A 19,312-nucleotide genomic window follows, 5' to 3' on the forward strand; every position below is an offset into this window, starting at 1 on the left:
ATCCTGATATGCAGGGTTCATATATGCAGTATATGAAGCAAAAATTTGTCTTCCTACTGGCAGTTATGAAACAAAGAAACACCATGGATCCTGCCTTCTACCCCCTCCCATAACCAAAAGATTTAATGCACTCGAAGATTGTTTCTGTCCTGCTGATATAAGCAGGAATGGTCCTCCTGTATGATGAGATGGACCCTTGACCTCACAATCTTCTTTGCCATGCCCCAAACATGTCATTTACCTACTCTGCACTTTTTCTGCAACAGGGTGTGTGTGCCCTTAACTCATCGGGGCAGTGTCATTTTGCACCGATCTTTTTCATATGGCGTGTTTTGGGCATCTGAAGCCTGGCGGAGCCCATCTCCCTCCAGGTTTTTTTTTACGAGGTTGAGGTGCTAGCTCGACTCTCAACCAAGGGAGCCAGCTGGAATCGAACTCGGGACCTCTCACCCCGAAGTCCAGCGCTGATGCCACTACGCCACCAGCCAGCCACAATAATCTACGTTCTGTTATTGTTTTTCCTTTGGTACTGGAGTACCGGTGTTTTGAAATGATCTAGAGTAACACACACAAAATGCTGGAGGAACTAAGAGGGTCAGGCAGCATCTATGGAGAGGAATAAATAGTCAATGTTTTGGGCCTAGACACTTCATCACAGCTGATAAGGAAGGGGTAAGGGTCCAGAAGAAGAAGAAGAGCATAAGCTGACAGGTGATAGGTGAAATCAGCTGAAGGGGAAGATGGGTGGGTGCGAGGAGGGGGTTGAAGTGGAAAGCCGGAGGGGTGATAGGTGGAAAAGATAAAGGGCTGAGAAGAAGGCACCTGATAGGAGTGCAGACTGGTCCATGGGAGAAAGGAAGGAGGAGGGGCGACAGAGGAGGGTGATGGGAGGGTGAGAAGACAAGGTGTAAGAGGGGAGCCAGAATGATGACTGAATAAAGAGAGAAGTGGGAAGGGAGGGAACTGGAAATGATCTGTATGGACAAAATTCAAAGCAATGTCCCAAACTGTATCTCAGAATAAGTGACAATAATAAACCAATTTCAGCATTTCCTCCTTGTTGTCTGCAATGAATTTCCCGAGTGATGGAAACGTAGATATACTCAGAGGGCACTTCATTGGATTCCTCCTGTACCTAATAAAGTGGCCACTGAGTGTATGTACATGGTCTTCTGATGCTCTAGCACATCTGCTTCAAGGTTCAACATGTTGTGTATTCAGAGATGCTCCTGTGCACACCACTCTTGTAACGTGTGGTTATTTGAGTTCCTGTCACCTTTATGTCAGCTTGAAGCAGTCTGGCCATTCTCCTCTGAGCTTTCTCATTAACAAGGCGTTTTTGCCTGCAAAACTGCCACTCATTAGATTTTTTTTTACACCATTCTCTGTAAATTCTAGAGGATGCTGTGTGTGGACGTCCCAGTTTCTGAGATACTCAATCAACCCCGTCTGGCACAAATATTCATTTTCACAGTCAAAGTCACTTAGATCCCATTTTTTCCTTATTTTGATGTTTGGTCTGAACAACAACTGAACCTCTTGACCACGTCTGCATGCCTTTATGCATTGAGTTGCTGCCATATGATTGGCTGATAAGATATTTGCAGTAACGAGCAAGTGTACAGGTGTACCTAATATAGTGACCACATCAGAGAAGGGAAGTACACAATCGATTCTAGTATACTGGCAATAAAGTGAATCTAATTCTGATTAATTATGAGATGACACAATAGCACAGCAGTTACTGCAATTGCTTCACTGCACTGAACCTGCGATCACTGATCGGGGTTCGAATCCCATCACTGTCGGTAAGGAGTTTGCTCTTTCTCCCTGCTTCCATATGGGCTACTTCCAGGTGCTCGGGTTTCCTGCCAGATTCCAAAGACTTACGAGTTAGAGTTAATAGTTAGAGTTTCTACTTTGGCACCAGACAACAGGCAACAATTTCAGGCTTCCCTCAGATCATCCTCGGCCTATGTTAATCATTGAGCAAAATGACTCGTTTCAATGTCTGTTTTGATGTTTTCATGTACATACGATAAATACACCTAATATTTATTATTAATATACTGTTATTATTGTTGTAAAATATCTTTTATCAACACAAGCTGGTAAAACCTGAGGTAGGGGCATAGCCAAGCACACTGATTTCTCAATTGCGAGCAACATCTGGACTATTCTGGTGGTGTTTAATATCGGAATCAGGTTTATTATCACCTGCACTGACATGAAGTTTGTTCACTTAGCAGCAGCAGTTCAATGCAATGCATAATACAGAAGAAAAAAACAAAATAAAATAATAATAATAATAAATAAATAATTAACAGTGTATATATATATATATATATATATATATATAGAATAGATTAAAATCCTGCAAAAACAGAAATAATTTATATTAAAAAAAGTTAATTAGTTAGTGTCCGAGGGTCAATGTCCATTTAGGAATCGGATGGCAGAGGGGAAGAAGCTGTTCCTGAATCACTGAATGTGTGTCTTCAGGCTTCTGTACCTCCTACCTAATGGTAACAGTGAGTAAAAGGCATGCCCTGGGTGCTGGAGGTTCTTAATAATAGATGCTGCCTTACTGAGACACCCTCCTTGAAGATGTCCCGGGTACTTTGTGGGCTAGTACCCAAGATGGAGCCGACTAAATTTACAACCCTCTGCAGCTTCTTTCAGTCCAGTATTCTCTCCACCCCACCCCGCATACCAGACAGTGATGCAGCCTGTCAGAAAACTCACCACGGTACATCTATAAAAGTTTTTAAGTGTGTTTGTTGACATACCAAATCTCTTTCACACTCCTAATGAAGTATAGCCACTGTCTTGCCTTCTTTATAACTGCATCAATATGTTGGGACCAGGTTAGATCCTCAGAGATCTTGACATCCAGGAACTTGAATCTGCTCGCTCTCTCCACTTCTGATCCCTCTATGATCATGTGTTCCTTTATCTTACTCTTCCTGAAGTCCCCAATCAGCTCTTTTGTCTTACTGATGTTGAGCGCCAGGTTGTTGCTGTGATACCACTCCACTAGTTGGCATATCTTACTCCTTTACGCCCTCTCCTCTCCATCTGCAGATCTCCACCTGGTTGTATGATCAGCAGATTTATAGATGGTATTTGAGCTCCTGCGTAGCCACAGTCATGGGTATAGGGAGAATAGAGCAGTGGGCTAAGCACACACCCCTGAGGTGCACCAATGTTGATCGTCAGCAAGGAGAAGATATTATCACCAATCTGCACAGATTGTGGTCTTCTGGTTAGGAAGTCGAGGATCCAATTGCAGAGGGAGGTAAAGAGGCCCAGGTTCTGCAACTTCTTAAACAGGATTGTGAGAATGATGGTATTAAATGCTGAGCTATAGTCAATGAACAGCATCCTGACGTAAGTGTTTGTGTTGTCCAGGTGGTCTAAAGCTGTTGATGAGCCATTGAGATTGCATCTGCCGTTGACCTATTGTGGTGATAGACAAATTGCAATGGGTTCAGGTCCTTGCTGAGGCAGGAATTCAGTCTAGTCGTGACCAACTGCTCAAAGCATTTCATCACTGTCAATGTGAGTGCTAAAGGGCCTGGTATAATTGTTACCTTTTTGAAGCAAGTCTGAACTTCCGCCCGTAGCAGTGAGAGGTTGAAAATGTCCTTGAATAGTCCCGCCAGTTGGTTCGAATAGGTTTTCAGAGACTTAACAGGTACTCCACTGGGACCTTCCGCCTTGCGATGTTTCACTCTCTTTAAAGACAGCCTAACATTGGCCATTGAGACAGAGATCACATGGTCTGTCTATTGTGATTTTTTTCAAGATTTCCATAGATGTTGTTGTGTAGGTCTAATTGTTTAATGTTATTGTGTAGTGAATTTGGGATGATACCAGTATTAGATATTACTATTGGGACAAAGTATACCCTGTTCATGTTCCATAGTCTTTCACTTTCCTCGTTCAATTCAGCATATTTCTGGTGTTCTTCACTTACTGATTTCTATATGTTATATATGTTTGGAATGGCTATACCTATTTAGTAAGTTGTTCTTGCTTGTTTGTCCTGTGTTGTTGTTATTATTATTATCATCATCATCATTATTTCTCCCCTTTCTCCAATAGTCCACTCTCTCCTATCAAATTCCTGCCTCTCCTGCCTTTACCCTTCCTGCCTTGCTGGCTTCACCTATCACCTTCTAGCTATCCTCCTTCCCCTCCCTCCACCATTTTTTTTCTGGTGCCTTTCCCAGTCCCTTTCCAATCCTGAAGAAGGGTTTTGGCCTGAAACATGGACTGTTTATACATTTCCATAGCTGGCGCCTGACCTGCTGAGTTCCTCCGGCATTTGGTGTGTAAGCAGTTAAATGGGTTCAGTGTAAAAAGGCATGCTGATCTGCACTGACCGACTGGGCCAAAAGGGACCGTTTCTTGCTGTAGGATTCCATGATTCTATGAACACAGGGATTACTTGATCACTTAGAATCCAGAAACTCTTCTGTGGCACGATGGCCACTGGCTGGTGAATCAAACTATATAAATTGTTTATTTTTAACTTTGAGAAGTCTTTAACCTAAATCAATTATTTTGCTTTTCTTTCTAGGCTTTCTGAGCACAGGTGACCAAGCTGCCAAAGGGAATTATGGGTTGCTTGACCAGATCCAAGCACTGAGGTGGATTAGTGAAAATATTGGGGCGTTTGGAGGAGACTCGATGCGAATTACTGTCTTTGGTTCCGGTGCTGGAGCCTCCTGTGTAAGCCTGTTGACGCTATCCCATTATTCAGAAGGTAAGGACTTTAAAGGGTCTTGTGAAATAAGTAAGATGATTGGGACTTCTGGAGATCGTATAAAAACAAGTGAAATCTGGCTTGGACAACGGTCACCACACACAAATGAACTTTATGCCCTCCATCAGAGCAGATAATGATGGCACTTCATTGTGCTGTGAAATTGTTTATAACAAGGTCAATAGAACAAATTTCAGAGACACTTGATAAAGCTGCATGTAAGCATGAATGGGGGATGGATTTCAGTGCTACACCACAATGTCATGTACAACCATTGACAGAGGATGAATTTCAGAATTGCACCACAATATTATGCAGAGACACTGACAGGGGATGAACTGGGAGATGGACCACAATGCAATGTGCAGACATTGACCAGGGTTGTATTTCTTGTCTTCCACTATCCACAAATACTTGGTATGGAGCGCACACTTCATTTCCAGTGCAGGCATTAGTAATTTAAAGGGTTTTTACAATTGTTACTATTACTAATACAGGACACCATTGTGATACAAAATGGTTGCATTTCTAGAAAACCAAATGTATCTCGATTCCTCATAATGCGTACCCTTGGCAAAACTTGACAATTTTTATTTGTTTTGTTCACATCTTTGTATTTATTTAGTTCATTTACCCACATAAGTTCAAAGGAATGAATTTTTATTCTGTATCTCAAAATTCTTGGCAGAGATTTGTGAATTCCATGAGCGTGAATTTCCATTACTCGAGCTGCTGTGAACGTTGTGTACGTCCCATTTGCTTTTCATTCCAATTTATTTAATGGACTGAACCAAAACATCATGGAGAGAATTGATTTTGTCTCCCCTGATGTTAGACTATGTTTCTGGTCCAGGACAATTAACCCTTTCCAGGTAGTGCCCTCTTTTTCTGCTTCTGAGGCTATCTTTTCAGATCAGCCCAAGATTCTGTTTTGGACTCAGATTTGTTTTCACACTCACATCAAAGCATGCGGTGAAATGGCTCATTTGTGGCAACAACCAACACACCCCAAAGTGTCACCACAGATTCCAGTGCCGTCATAGCATACCCACAATGCTGAGCAGGACACACAACACAAGTAGAACAAATAAGAACAGCAAAACCAGCCACTTCCCCACCCTCCCAGCCTGTGGAAGAAATCTTTGATTATAGGGTTAAAAGGGCTGTGTGCGTTGCGAAGGCTTTTTGACCTTGCACGTGGCCTATCAGCCACGTCAACAGAGCTCTACCAAGAGGGATTTCTCGCAGGTCGGCAGCGGTTATTTAAAAAGGGAGCTTTGAAAGCGTTTGTCCATTGTACGTGGCCTATCAGCAGCATCAGCAGAGCTCTATAAACTAAATAAAAGTCCATAAGGGATAAGTGGAGCAGCCATTTTTGGGAGTAGGCTAATAGCGAGTGTAGAAGTGACAGGCTTTGGCTAGGAGGAGGCATCAGCTCTGTGTAGAGTGTCTGTTAAGGTTTCCTTTTTGTTTTTCTTCTGCTCTCTTACTATACCATTTAAATGGCTATGGTGTGCTCCTCGTGCCGGATGTTGGAGATCTGGGGAACGCTGATGCACCATCAATAACTCTCGGAAACGGGAGGCGAACAATAGGCTTTTATTAGCAGCAAGAGACCACGATTAGCTGCAAGAGACCACCACACAACAACCTGGAGACTGAGGGAGGAGCAGCGCCTCCAACCGCCTTTATACAGGGGTCTGTGGGAGGAGCCACAGGAGCAGTCAGTGGGGGGGAGTGTCCAGACAGGTATATGTAGTTCACCACGCACCCAGAGTCTCCCGGGAAACTACATTACGTCCAGCTGCAGCTCCTTGAAGACCGTGTTAGGGACTTGGAGCAGCAACTGGATGACCTTTGGCTTGTATGGGAGAGCGAGGATATAATTGAGCAAAGTTACAGGGAGGTAGTCACCCCAAAGTTGCAGGAGGCAAGTAGCTGGGTCAGGAGAAATGGAAATAGACAGTTAGAACAGAGCACCCCTGTGGCCATTCCCCTGAAAAACAAGTATGCCACTTTGGATAATTTTGTGGCGATGACCTCCCAGGTGAAGCCACAATGATTGGTTTACAGGCACTGAGCATGGGTACGTGGTGTAGAAGGGAAAGGGAAAGAAGAAGGGAGTGGTAGTGATAGGGGACTCGATAGTGAGGGGAACAGACAGGAGATTCTGTGGATGTGAACGGGACACCCAGATGGTATGTTGCCTCCCAGGTACCAGGGTCAGGGATGACTCCATTCGCATCCACAACATTTTGGAGAGGAAGGGGGAACTGTCAGATGTCTTGGTACATATTGGTACTAATGACATAGGAAGGAAAAGCAATGGGGTCCTGAAAAGAGAATTTAGAGAGCCAGGTAGAAAGCTGAGAAGCAGGGCCTCCCGGGTAGTAATTTCTGGATTGCTGCCTGTGCCATACGCCAGAGAGGGTAGAAACAGGATGATTTAGCAGATAAATGTGTGGCTAAGCAGCTGGTGCAAGGGGCAGGACTTCAGGTTCTTGGATAATTGGGATCTCTTCTGGGGGAGGTATGACCTGTTCAAAAGCAACGGGTTGTGATGCTGAGGCTTTATAAGGCACTGGTGAGGCCTCACCTTGAGTATTATGAACAGTTTTGGGGACCTCATCTTTGAAAAGATGTGCTGGCATTGGAAAAGATCCAGAGGAGGTTCACAAGATGATTCCAGGAATGAAAGGGTTATCATTCAAGGAATATTTAATGCTCTGGGTCTTTACCCACTGGAATTCAGAAGGATGAAGGGAAATCTCATTGAAACTTTTCAAATGTTGAAAGGCCTAGACAGAGTAGATGTGGAAAGGGTGGGAGAGTCTAGGATGAGAGGGCACAGCCTTAGGATAGAGGGGCGCCTTTTCAAAACAGAGATGTGGAGAAATTTCTTTAGCCAAAGGGTGGTGAATTTGCAGAATTTATTGCCACGCGGAGCTGTGGAGGTCAGGTCGTTGAGTGTATTTAAGACAGAGATTGATGGGTTCTTGAATGGACATGGCATCAAAGGTTATAGGGAGAAGCCAGGGAACTGGGGTTGAGGAGGAGGTAGAAAAAAAGGATCAGCCATGATTGAATGGCAGAGCAAACTCAATGGGCCAGAGGGCCTAATTCTGCTCCTATGTCTTATGGTGTTATAGTCTTCTTGTCCAGCTTTCCATGTGGGGCCTTGTCAAAATCCTTACTAAAATTCATGTAGACAATATCCATTGCCTTACCTTCATCCACATTTCTGGTAACCTCCTGAAAAAGCTCTATGAACTTTCATTACTGACTATTATTAAGCAGTCCATGTCTTTCCAAATACTTATATATCCAGTCCCTTAGAATACCTTCCAATAACTTTCCCACAACTGATACCAAACTCACCAGCCTATAATTTCCTGGTTCACACTAAAAGCCTTTTTAAAACAGTGAAACAACATTGGCTATCCTCCAATCCTCTAGTTCCTCATCCTAGTGTGAAGGGTGTTTTATGTATCTCAGCTAGGGCTCCGGCAATTTCTGCTCTTGCCTCCTGTAGAGTCCAAGAGAGCACCTTGTCAGGCTCTGAGGATTTATCCACCCTGATTTGCCTCAGGGTACAAACACCTCTTCCTCTGTAATCTGTGGAGGTTCCATGAAGTTGATGCCACTTTGCCTCACTTCTATAGAGTCTGGGTCCATCTCCTGAGTAAATACAGATGTAAAGAATTCATTTAAGATCTGTTTTGGTTCCACATATAGATTATCATTCTGGTTTTCCAAATGACCAACTTTGTCACTTGCAATCCTTTTGCTCTCAACATATCCTCAGAATTCCCTTGGATTCTCCTTCACATCTGCTAAAGCAACTTCATGCCTTCTTTTAGCCATCCTGAATGTTCTCTTGCATCTCTTGTCCTCTATAAGCACCTCTTTTGTTCCTACTTGCCTATACCTGCTTTGCATCTAATTTTCTCTCTTAGCCAGGGCCTCAATATCTCTTGAAAACCAAAGTTCCCTACACTTGTTATCTTTACCTTTCATTCTGACAGGCACTTTAAAAATTTCATGTTTGAAGGCCTCCCGCTTTCCAAATACACCTTAGCCAGAAAAAAAATTGTCCCAATCCACATTTGTTATATCTGACACTATCAAAATTGACCTAACTCCGATTTAGAATCTCAACCCGTGGATCAGACCTATCTTCTTGCATTATTTACTTTAAAACTAATGGCATTGTGGTTACTGGATTCAAAGTGTTCCCCTATACAACTTCAGTCAGCTGCCCTGTCTTATTCCCTAACAGCTGATCCAATATCACATGCTGTCTTATTTGGCCTCTACGTACTTAAAAAAGAAAACTTTACGCACTTGAAAAACTCTATCCTATCTTGTCTTTTTACAGAATGGGATTCCCAGTCAATATGTGGGAAGTTAAAATCACCTACTATAACAACCTTTTGTTTCTTGCAATGGTCTGCGATCTCTTTACTAATTTGTTCCTCTAAATCCCAAGGACAGTTGGGTGGTATATAATATAACCTCAATGACGTGGTCGTACCTTTCTTATTTCTCAGTTCCACCCATAACACCTCACTAGTCAAGTTCTCCAGTCTGTCCTGATGGAGCAATAGTGTGACATTTCTCCTGGCTAGTAACGCCACTCCTACTTTAATTTCTCCCCCTCTGTCATATCTAAAACTACGTATCCCTGAGCTAACAGTCCTGCACTTCTGCAACCGAGTCTCACTCATGGTTACAGTGTCATAACTCCAGGTGTTGACCCATGCGCAGACTCATCCTCCTCTGTAACTTTCTCTGTAAAACACGATAGAAAAATGGAGGGCAAAATGGGAAGGAAGGGGCAAATTGACCTTAGAGTGGGTTTAAAGATTGGCTCAACATTGAGGCCTGTACTGCATTGTAATGGTCTATTTTCTAGGATTCTTCCAAAACTTCGACACATGAGAGGCAATTTACAGTGGGTAATTAATCTCCCAGACCCCACATAGTTATGGGAAGTGGGAGGCAACAGGAGCACCTGGGCAAAACCCACAGGGTCACGGGGAGGACATGAAAACTCCACAAAGACAGTTCCCAGGATCAGAATCAAACCACCTGAGCCGGGTAGCAGCAGCACCTCCAGCTGACCAAGACTGCCACCATCATCGGTGGGGATTATTCAGGGGATCATGGGTAACTACAAGTGACCAGCCTACAGCTAGCGTTACTCACTAATATTCTTCAGTCTAACTAACTCTCCTTAAACAGCACTCCACATTTGAAGTAGTGTTTGGACTTCCCCTGCTGATATGAATAAATGTTTTTAATTATTATTCAACCAGATTTAGAATATGCGCTCTAATATCTGTGAGTACACGAGGCCACTGGAGGCTGGAGGCCGGGAGATGGTTCGTCATGGGGTTGGGAGACTATCTGTGTGTGTGAGAGAGGGGGGTTTGGGGAAGGTTGGAACTGGGCTGGTTTTGTTGTTGCTGCTGCTGCTTATACTGCTGAACATTGTAGGCATGCTGTGCTGGTGATGGATAGAGTCATAGTGAAGTACAGCACAGAAACTGTCCCTTCAGCCCATCTAGACCTTGCCAAGCCATTAAACTGCCCACTCCCATCAACCTGCACCGGTACCTTAGCCCTATATCATCCATGTCCCTAACCAAACTTCTCATCAATGTTGAAATTGAGCTCGCACGCACCACTTGCCCTGGCAGCTCTTTCCACACTCTCACGAACCCTCTGAGTGAAGTAGTTTCCCCTTAAACTTTTCACCTTTCACTCTTAAGCCAATACCTTTGCTTGTAGTCAATCTCAGTGGAAGAAAACTGCTTGCATTTACCCTATCTATACTCCTCGTCATTTTGAATACCCTGATCAAATCTCCTTTCAGTCTTCTATATTTCAAGGAATGAAGTCCTAACCTATTCGATCTTTGGCAAAACTTGTAGGCTGCCCTCAGCACGTCCTTAGGTGTGTTGGCTATCAACACAGATAATGCAGTTCACTGTGTGCTCCAATATATATATGGTAAATAAATGAATTGGAATCCGTTTCTGAAATACACTTACACATGGATACAGACTGACATGGGGTATATCAAATGTTGCTGATGTCCATCATTAATTTCCTTGTGGACTGCCCTCAGTACATCCTCGGTTGTGTTGGTTGTTAATGCAAACTGTACATTTCACTGTGTGTTTTGATATCATCATCATCATTACGTGCTGTGTCATATGATGTAGGCGATCGTGGTCTCATGGCCATGATTATTCTTGGCAATGTTTTCTATAGAAGTGGTTTGCCATTACTTTCTTCTGGACACTGTCTTTCCAAGATGGGAGACCCCAGCCATGATCAATACTCTTCAGGGATTGTCTGCCTGGCGTTAGTTATCATGTAACCAGGACTTGTGATATGCACCATCTACTCATACGACCATCCACCACCTGCTCCCATGGCTCCACATGACCTTAAATGGGGGCTAAGCAGGTGCCACACATAGCTCAAGGGTGACCTGCAGCCTAATGGAGGGAAGGAGTGCCTTACACTTCCTTTGGTAATGACAATCTCCACCCTGCCACCAACATGTTTCGATTTACACGTGATAAATATCTGAATCTGAATACTATGAGCGATTTTAGGCCTTGTATGGACTTAATAACCACTCCTACGAGGCAGCCGGGACCACATTAATGCACAGAATGTGTGCTACAAACACCAGTAGTTGCTGCATCCTGTTCATATTTGAAAACGGGAACAATGATGCAATTGTTGGGGAAACATTAGAACATTAGCGCTAGGAATTTCACCGCAGTTTTTGGTATTCACTGTTGCTAAGACAACGGTGATGGGGAAGGAGCTAAAAATGTATCTCCGTATCCAGAAAAGGAAAACTGGGGCTGCTCTCGTTAGGAAGAACAGGCAAATGCCATTGAAAACATAGAACAGCTGAGGTATGTGGTGATAAACGTCAACAGCAAAGTCAAATTAAAGTTATTATCAAATTATATGTTAGCATATACTACTCTGAGTACTATTAAGCAATGATTAACAAGCAACTAGTGTGTTAAAAGAGACAAAGTGTGCAAATAAAAAATATATAATTTTGAGAAGTTGGGTTGTAGACACTGTTCCCTCTAAGCTACGCGGGTGCGCAGTCGCACAGTAACTGAAATGCTCCTGTGCACATTGCCTTTGTTGCTGCACAGCTGGAATCTCCTTTAATATAATGTTTTATTAAAGCACTGCACGGTTTCCAGGCTGTGTTAAAAATTTCCTGCTAAGGGTAATGGTTGATCCGCACAGCTGCAAAAAAAAAAAATTAGAGGGAACGTTGATGGTGAAAGTGAGTCGGTAGGTTGTGGAATGAAGAGTCATGGTGACTGAAATTATCTATGCCGGTTCAGCAGTCTTGATGTTGAAGGAAAGTAGCTGTTCATGAATTTGGCAGCCTGGGACGTGTTGCTCTGTGATAGTAGTTGTGAGAAGAGAGTATGACCTTGATGGTGGGAGTTTCTTGATGGCATGTGCTGCTTTCTTGTGGCAGGGTCCTTGTAAATGTGCTCATTGATGGGAAGGATTTTGCCTGCGATGGACTGGGCTGTTTTGGAGGCTTTTCCGTTCCTGGTTGGTGTTTCCATACCAGTCCACTAAATAAGGAAAATTAAATATAAGAGATTTAGCAGCAGAAGGTGGGGGAGGAGAGGATTTGCTGTTCCCACCTAGGGTCAAGAGTTTGAGGAGATTTGGTATGATGCTGAAGACTTTTGCAACTTTCTATACATAAACTGTGCACAACATTCTGACTGGTTGCTTTGGAGGCACTGATGCACAGGATCAGAATACGGTGCAGACGGCTGTAAACTTAGCCAGCTCCATCACGGGCACCAACCTCCCCACCATGGAGGAAATCTTCAAGAAGGTAGCGCCCATCAGAAGGATCCTCACTATCTGGGACATGCCCTCTTCTCATTACTATCACCAGAGAGCAGATACGGAGCTTGAAGATGCACATTCATCATTTTGGGAACAGCTTCTTCCCCTCTGCCATCAGATTTCTGAATTAGAGCATTTTTTTAAACATGTTCCTCCTGTAAAACACCAGATTTCATGGTGCACGTCAATGACAATAAACCTGATTCTGATTCAGGTCAGAGTTCAAGGCAGTAACTGTGACACTGTTGTATCAGTTGGAAGGAAAAAAATAATTACTATTATTTTGTTTTATGAGATGTCATCTGCTGCTGCTGTCACAGGAAAAGAGCATCCATCATCAAGCGACCCTCACCACCCAGGACATGCTGTCTTCTCGCTGCTGCCATTAGTTAGAAGGTACAAGAGCCTCAGGGCTCCAGGTTCATGAACAATTAGTATCCTTAATCATTGGGCTCTTGAACCGGAAGGGTTAACGTCACTCAACTTCACTTGCCCCAACACTGAATTGTTCCCACAACTTATGGGCTCACTTTCAAGGACTCCTCATCTCATGTTCTCAATATTTATTTCCTATTTATTTGTTGTTATTATTTTCTCTCTTTTGTATCTGCACTGTTTGTTGACCTTTGTATAATGCTTGTTTGTCTACCCTGCTGGGATTAATTCTGTTGTGCCTCTTGCATTTACGGTGTATGCCTGCAAGAAACCTAATCTCAGGGTTGTGTATGGTGACATAAATACCCTTTGATATATATTAACTTTGAACTTTGATCAGAGATGCCAAGGCCAGCATTTATTGTCTATCCCTAACTCCCCCTGCATTGAGAGTCTCTGTTCGATATTTCAGGGTCGACCACGCCGGGGATTCTGGACTCGCATATAGACCACTTGGATAAGATGTGCACATAGAATCATGTAGCCATTGAACACAACTGCACATACACACGTCATTTAGCCCACGTCGACCTGCACCTGGACCACAGCCCTCCATACCCCTCCCATCCATGTACTTAACCAAACTTCCCTTAAATGTTGAACTCAAACATGAATCCATTACATCCACTGGCAGCTCATTCCTCACTCACACCATCCTCTGTGTGAAGTGGTTCCTCATAAATATTTTATCTTTCCTCGTTAACTTATGACCTCTAGTTCTAGTTTCACCTAACTTCAGTGGAGAAACTAATTACTTACTGCCTGTTACGCCGCTGGCTTTGGGCCGCAACGAATCCTCCATCTCCGATGGCATTCAGGGTTTCCTGCATCGTGTCAGTAGCTTCCTCTCCTTTTCAGTACTGTCAGTCATGCAAGTCCGGGGAGGAGACTCAGGAATACCGTCAAACTCTAATGTAGGAGTCTTCATTGCTGTCTCCATGACAATTTTGTTTTACCAGTCAGGGTTGTTAGCCCTGAGCTGAACCCCTTCCCCACCCCCAAACCTGGGGGACTGGTAGACCACTCTTAGTCTGACCTCTACCTATTGACCTGTTTGACATGGGTGACCCAACCAATAGCCAAAGCATAAAGCCCTGACTCTTGCCAACATAGCTCCCTGGGCCATTGAGGCACACAAGCCTCCAATCCATGACAAGGTTGTGATCCTCTTGTAGGTCGGTGGACAAAGCCTGATTGAATTTACCTTGTGGAGATATCCTTCTCTAAATGACATTTGTGACGAGGCACAGGGTCTTCCTCTTTCTGTGATAACCTGATGCAGGTTTCCGCAGTGATATTGTCGACCAGTTCTCCTATTAAAGTCAAAGTCAAGGCCCAACATTTTATTGTTATGTGTACAAGCAGCATTACAGACACATAATATAACCATATAACCTTATAACAATTACAGCATGGAAACAGGCCATCTCAGCCCTTCTAGTCCGGGTCGAACACTTACTCTCACCTAGTCCCACCGACCTGCACTCAGCCCATAACCCTCCTTGTATCTATCCAATTTACTTTAAATGACAAAATCGAACCTGCCTCTACCCACGCCTACTAGAAGCTTGTTCTACACAGCTACCACTCTCTGAGTAAAGAAGTTCCCCCTCGTGTTACCCCTAAACATTTCCCCCTTAGCTCTCAACTCATGACCTCTTGTTTGAATCTCCCCTACTCTCAATGGAAAAAGCCTATCAATGTCAACTCTATCTATCCCTCTCATAATTTTAAATACCTCTATCAAGTACCCCCTCAATCTTCTACGCTCCAAAGAATAAAGATCTAACTTGTTCAACTTTTCTATGTAACTTAGGTGCTGAAACCCAGGTAACATTCCAGTAAGTCTCCTCTGTACTCTCTCTATATTGTTGACATCTTTCCTATAATTCGGTGACCAGAACTGTACACAATACTCCAAATTTGGCCTCACCAATGCCTTGTACAGTTTTAACATTACATCCCAACTCCTATACTCAATGCTCTGATTTATAAAGGCTAACATACCAAAAGCTTTCTTCACCACCTTATCCACATGAGATTCCACCTTCAGGGAACTATGCACCATCATTCCTAGATCACTCTGGTCTACTGCATTCTTCAATGCCCTACCATTTACCATGTATGTCCTACTTTGATTAGTCCTACCAAAATGTAGCACCTCATACTTGTCAGCATTAAACTCCATCTGCCATCTTTCAGCCCACTCTTCTAACTGGCCTAAATCTCTCTGCAAGCTTTGAAAACCTACTTCATTATCCACAACACCACTTATCTTAGTATCATCTGCATACTTACTAATCGAATTTACCACTCCATCATCCAGATCACCATCCAGAATAATATATACACAACATTTACAAGAAAATCAAACTAAACTTAAATTACACAAACATGTACCAGAAATAACATAATTAGAACAAAAAGAAACAAATCCATTGTAGTTCAAAGTGGTCAATGTTCTGTTGCTATAGTGTTGTGGTATAAGGGTTGTGCCAGTAGGTTAACAAGCCAAATGGTTGATGGGAAGTAACGTTTTATGAACCTGGTGGTGTAGGACAACAGGCTTCTGCACCTCCTGCCTGATGTAGCTGTTTGAAGGTGGTATTTTGTCGGCCTTTTATTTTGCAGATCAACAAAGGTTGGAAAGTATACTCAATGGCTACTTTATTAGGTGCACCTGTTCACTAATGCAAATATTTAATCAGCCAATCATGTGGCAGCAACTCAATGCGTAAAAAGCATGCAGACATGGTCAAAGAGTTTAGTTGTTGTTCAGTCAAAACATCAGAATGGGGAAGAAATGTGAGCTAAGTGACTTTGGAATGATGATTGGGGTGGTTTGAGTATCTCAGAAACTGCTGATCTCCTGGGATTTTCATACACAACAGTCTCTAGAGTTTACAGAGAATGATGCGAAAAACAAATAGAAGTCCAGCAAGTGGCAATTCTGAGGATTAAAAATACCTCGTCAATGAGAGAGGTCAGAGGAGAATGGCCAGTCTGGTTCAAGCTGACAGGAAGGTGACGGTAACTCAAATAAACACGTGTTACCACAGTGGAGTGCAGGAAAGCATCTCTGAAGGCACAACATGGTGATCCTTGAAGTGGATGGGCTACAGCCGAAGAAGGCCACTGCATTTTCCACTCTGTCGCTATTAAAGTGGCCTCTTAGCGTATATTCCTTCAAATGGAACTTTAAGATTAGGCCCATCTACCCTCTCAGGTGGAAAGAGAAATCAAAAGGCACTACCTTATGAAGCCCTTCTCTGTCATGTTCTTCCCTGGAGCAATATTGAATTTGAGATTGTATGTTGGGTCTTCATTACAGTTCAATAGCTTCATGGTAAATATTAATGGGACTGGTTTTCCATTGTTTAATTAGCTTAATTTACATGCCAGGAGTGAAATTATTCATGTCATTAGATTATGAGTACAGACTTCTTTTGCTGTCTAGCCCTGTAACATAATTACTATTCCACTGTTTGCATCCAGGCAGTAGGACAAGGAGAAGGTGATTGGAATGGAGAGAGAAGTTAAGGATCGGGCAGGCCTGACTGGTTTATTTCAGCCAGTATTTCTAATAGTTATCAATACAACGGGCAGGGATCTATAAGAAGATAAGATATAGGAGCAGAATTTGACCATTCAGTCCATCACATTTACTCTGTCATTTCATCATGGCAGATATATTATCCATCTCAACTCAATTCTCCTGCTTTCTCAACTTCATGATGGTTCCCTTCCAATCAATTCTGGCAGCTCCTCTCTCATGCCTCTGTATTTCCCTTTACTCCTGTAAAACTGGTACAACTGACTTTAACTTCTTCATCTCAAACTGCAGGATAAATGCTATCATATTATGATCACTGTCTTCTAAGGAGTTTTTACCTTGAGCTCCTCAATCAAATTTGGTTCATTAAACAACACCCAATCCAGAACTGCCTTTCCCCTAGTGTGCTCAACTACAAGCTGCACTAAAAAGCCGACTCTCAGACATTCTACAAATGCCCTCTCTTGGGATTCAAGACCAGTCTGTTTTTCCTCAACACACACACACACACACACACACACACACACTCTCACATACACATGTGCACGTGCACACACCACATGCACACACACATGGGCACACACACTCACGCATGTACTCACACACACATACACACTCAGACACGTAGCCACACATGCACTCACACTCACAAACATACACACGTGTATACACATAAACCTATTGATCCACCATCAATAACTCTCGGAGACTGGAAGTGAACGATAGGCTTTTATTAACAGCAAAAGGGAGCACAACATCTCGGAGACTGAGGGAGGAGCAGTGCCCCAATTGGCTTTATACAGGGGTCTGTGGGAGGAGCCACAGGAGCAGTCAGCAGAGGGGTGTGTCCAGACAGGTATACATAGTTTACCACACCTATACATTCACACACTCACATACCAATCCACATACACACAGACTCATACACACACACTCACTCACACATACACTCTTATATACACACACCTACACACACTCATACACACATACCTATACACTCACACGCATACGCATAAACTCAGCTCACTCACTCTCACACTCAGTCAATGGCACACACACACTGGCACACTCACACTCTCATTTTCACTCACTCTCACTCAGTCTCATTCACATGCTTACACTCACTCACACACCAACCCACCACATTCACTCACACATTTATATACACAGACACATACTCATACATACACATTCACACACCAACCCATACACAGATACAGACTAATATACTCATTCACTCTCACACTTACTCACACACTCACTCACTCACTCACACTCATACTCACTCACAATCTTATATACATACTCATGCATACGCATACACACTCTCTCTCTCACTCTCTCATACTCAAGTTCATTCTCTCTCACTCACACACATACACTTACACACACTTACACACACATTCACTCACACTCACATGGCAACCTGTATACTCACACACCCATACACACTCAGTCACTCATACTCTAGATACACACTCACTCACACACACTTGTATACACACATGCATACATACTCATACACACACATGCTCACTCCCACACCAACCCACACTCACACACTTATATACACACACTCATGCACCAATCTTCACACTCACACACACGCACAATCACACACATGTTCATGCTCACTCACATGTTCTTGCTCACTCACAGTCTTGCTCACGCTCACTCACACTCACACACACACACACTCCCCTCTCCACTTGGCTTCAATCCCACATTCCTCCCATTTCATTTCCTTGCCCCCTCCTGGCACCCTGTGGCAGGCTCTGCCATGCTAGTGAGCAGTGATGTGCGCTGCCCGACACCCATTGCTGGCAGCCAGCGCTCTTCTGAGAACACAGTCCCCTCTCTTTCTCAATTCAGCAACAAATGACGGCACATAGGCATCTCACTGTTCCCCCGGGACTGGAAGTGAATGAATGGAGCAACTCTCAATGCTAGTCTGACGGACCAACCCCTCCTGGTTGGCTCCAATCTCCTGTTTGAAGATTCTGTTCCAATTCAATACTTCATTCCCACTGTATACACCCCTCGTGTTTTCTCTGGCAGGGCAGCACTTTGAGAATGAAGTCTGTTCTGGTTTTGAATTCCTTTCTTCGTTCTGACATGGCTTGAGTAGGTTTGAACAAAGACCCCTCAGTAATCTATTCAGATCTTGGTAATGCAGCCTATCAGACAGAGGACTACATAGCCTCTTTTGTGTTACACTTCCCAGAATAAAGCCATGAATTATGAAATCTCTGAGGCCTTACGTAACAGCCTATTTGTTGGGCCACAGATCATTTTTCCCTTTCCAAAAGGCCAAGTCATTGTGCGCTGTCAGTATATTATCTGCCCTTAAAAAAATTGAGATATCTGGGTGAAAGGGCAAAGTTCAACGTGTCAGCATGACAAAGCTGAAGAAAGATGGCTAGTTACATCAGGAAGTTGTAATTCAGGTTTAAGAAGCCCACAGAAAAGAGCTTTAAGGGAATAATTATGAGGGCAAGACAATCAGTATGGATGAAGAAGAGTTAAAATAAAGACAGCCATTCAAAAGGGCACTTCATTTTATTTCTTTCCTGAACTGTGGAGGGTCAGGACAAGGTATAAAATGTGTTCCCTGTTGAATAGAGAGCACC

General features: G+C 43.3%; 1 protein-coding gene across 1 annotated transcript in view; it reads left to right on the plus strand.

Annotated features, from left to right (window-relative positions):
- Positions 1 to 19,312, plus strand: part of nlgn4xa (neuroligin 4 X-linked a) — a 318,165-nt gene that overhangs the window by 239,959 nt on the left and 58,894 nt on the right. The window contains exon 3 of the mRNA XM_059963749.1: positions 4,586 to 4,771. Within this exon, the coding sequence (XP_059819732.1) occupies positions 4,586 to 4,771 (186 nt within the window). The remainder of the gene's footprint in view (positions 1 to 4,585; positions 4,772 to 19,312) is intronic.

This window comes from Hypanus sabinus, chromosome 3, assembly GCF_030144855.1.
Source record: "Hypanus sabinus isolate sHypSab1 chromosome 3, sHypSab1.hap1, whole genome shotgun sequence".
NCBI lineage: Eukaryota > Metazoa > Chordata > Chondrichthyes > Myliobatiformes > Dasyatidae > Hypanus > Hypanus sabinus.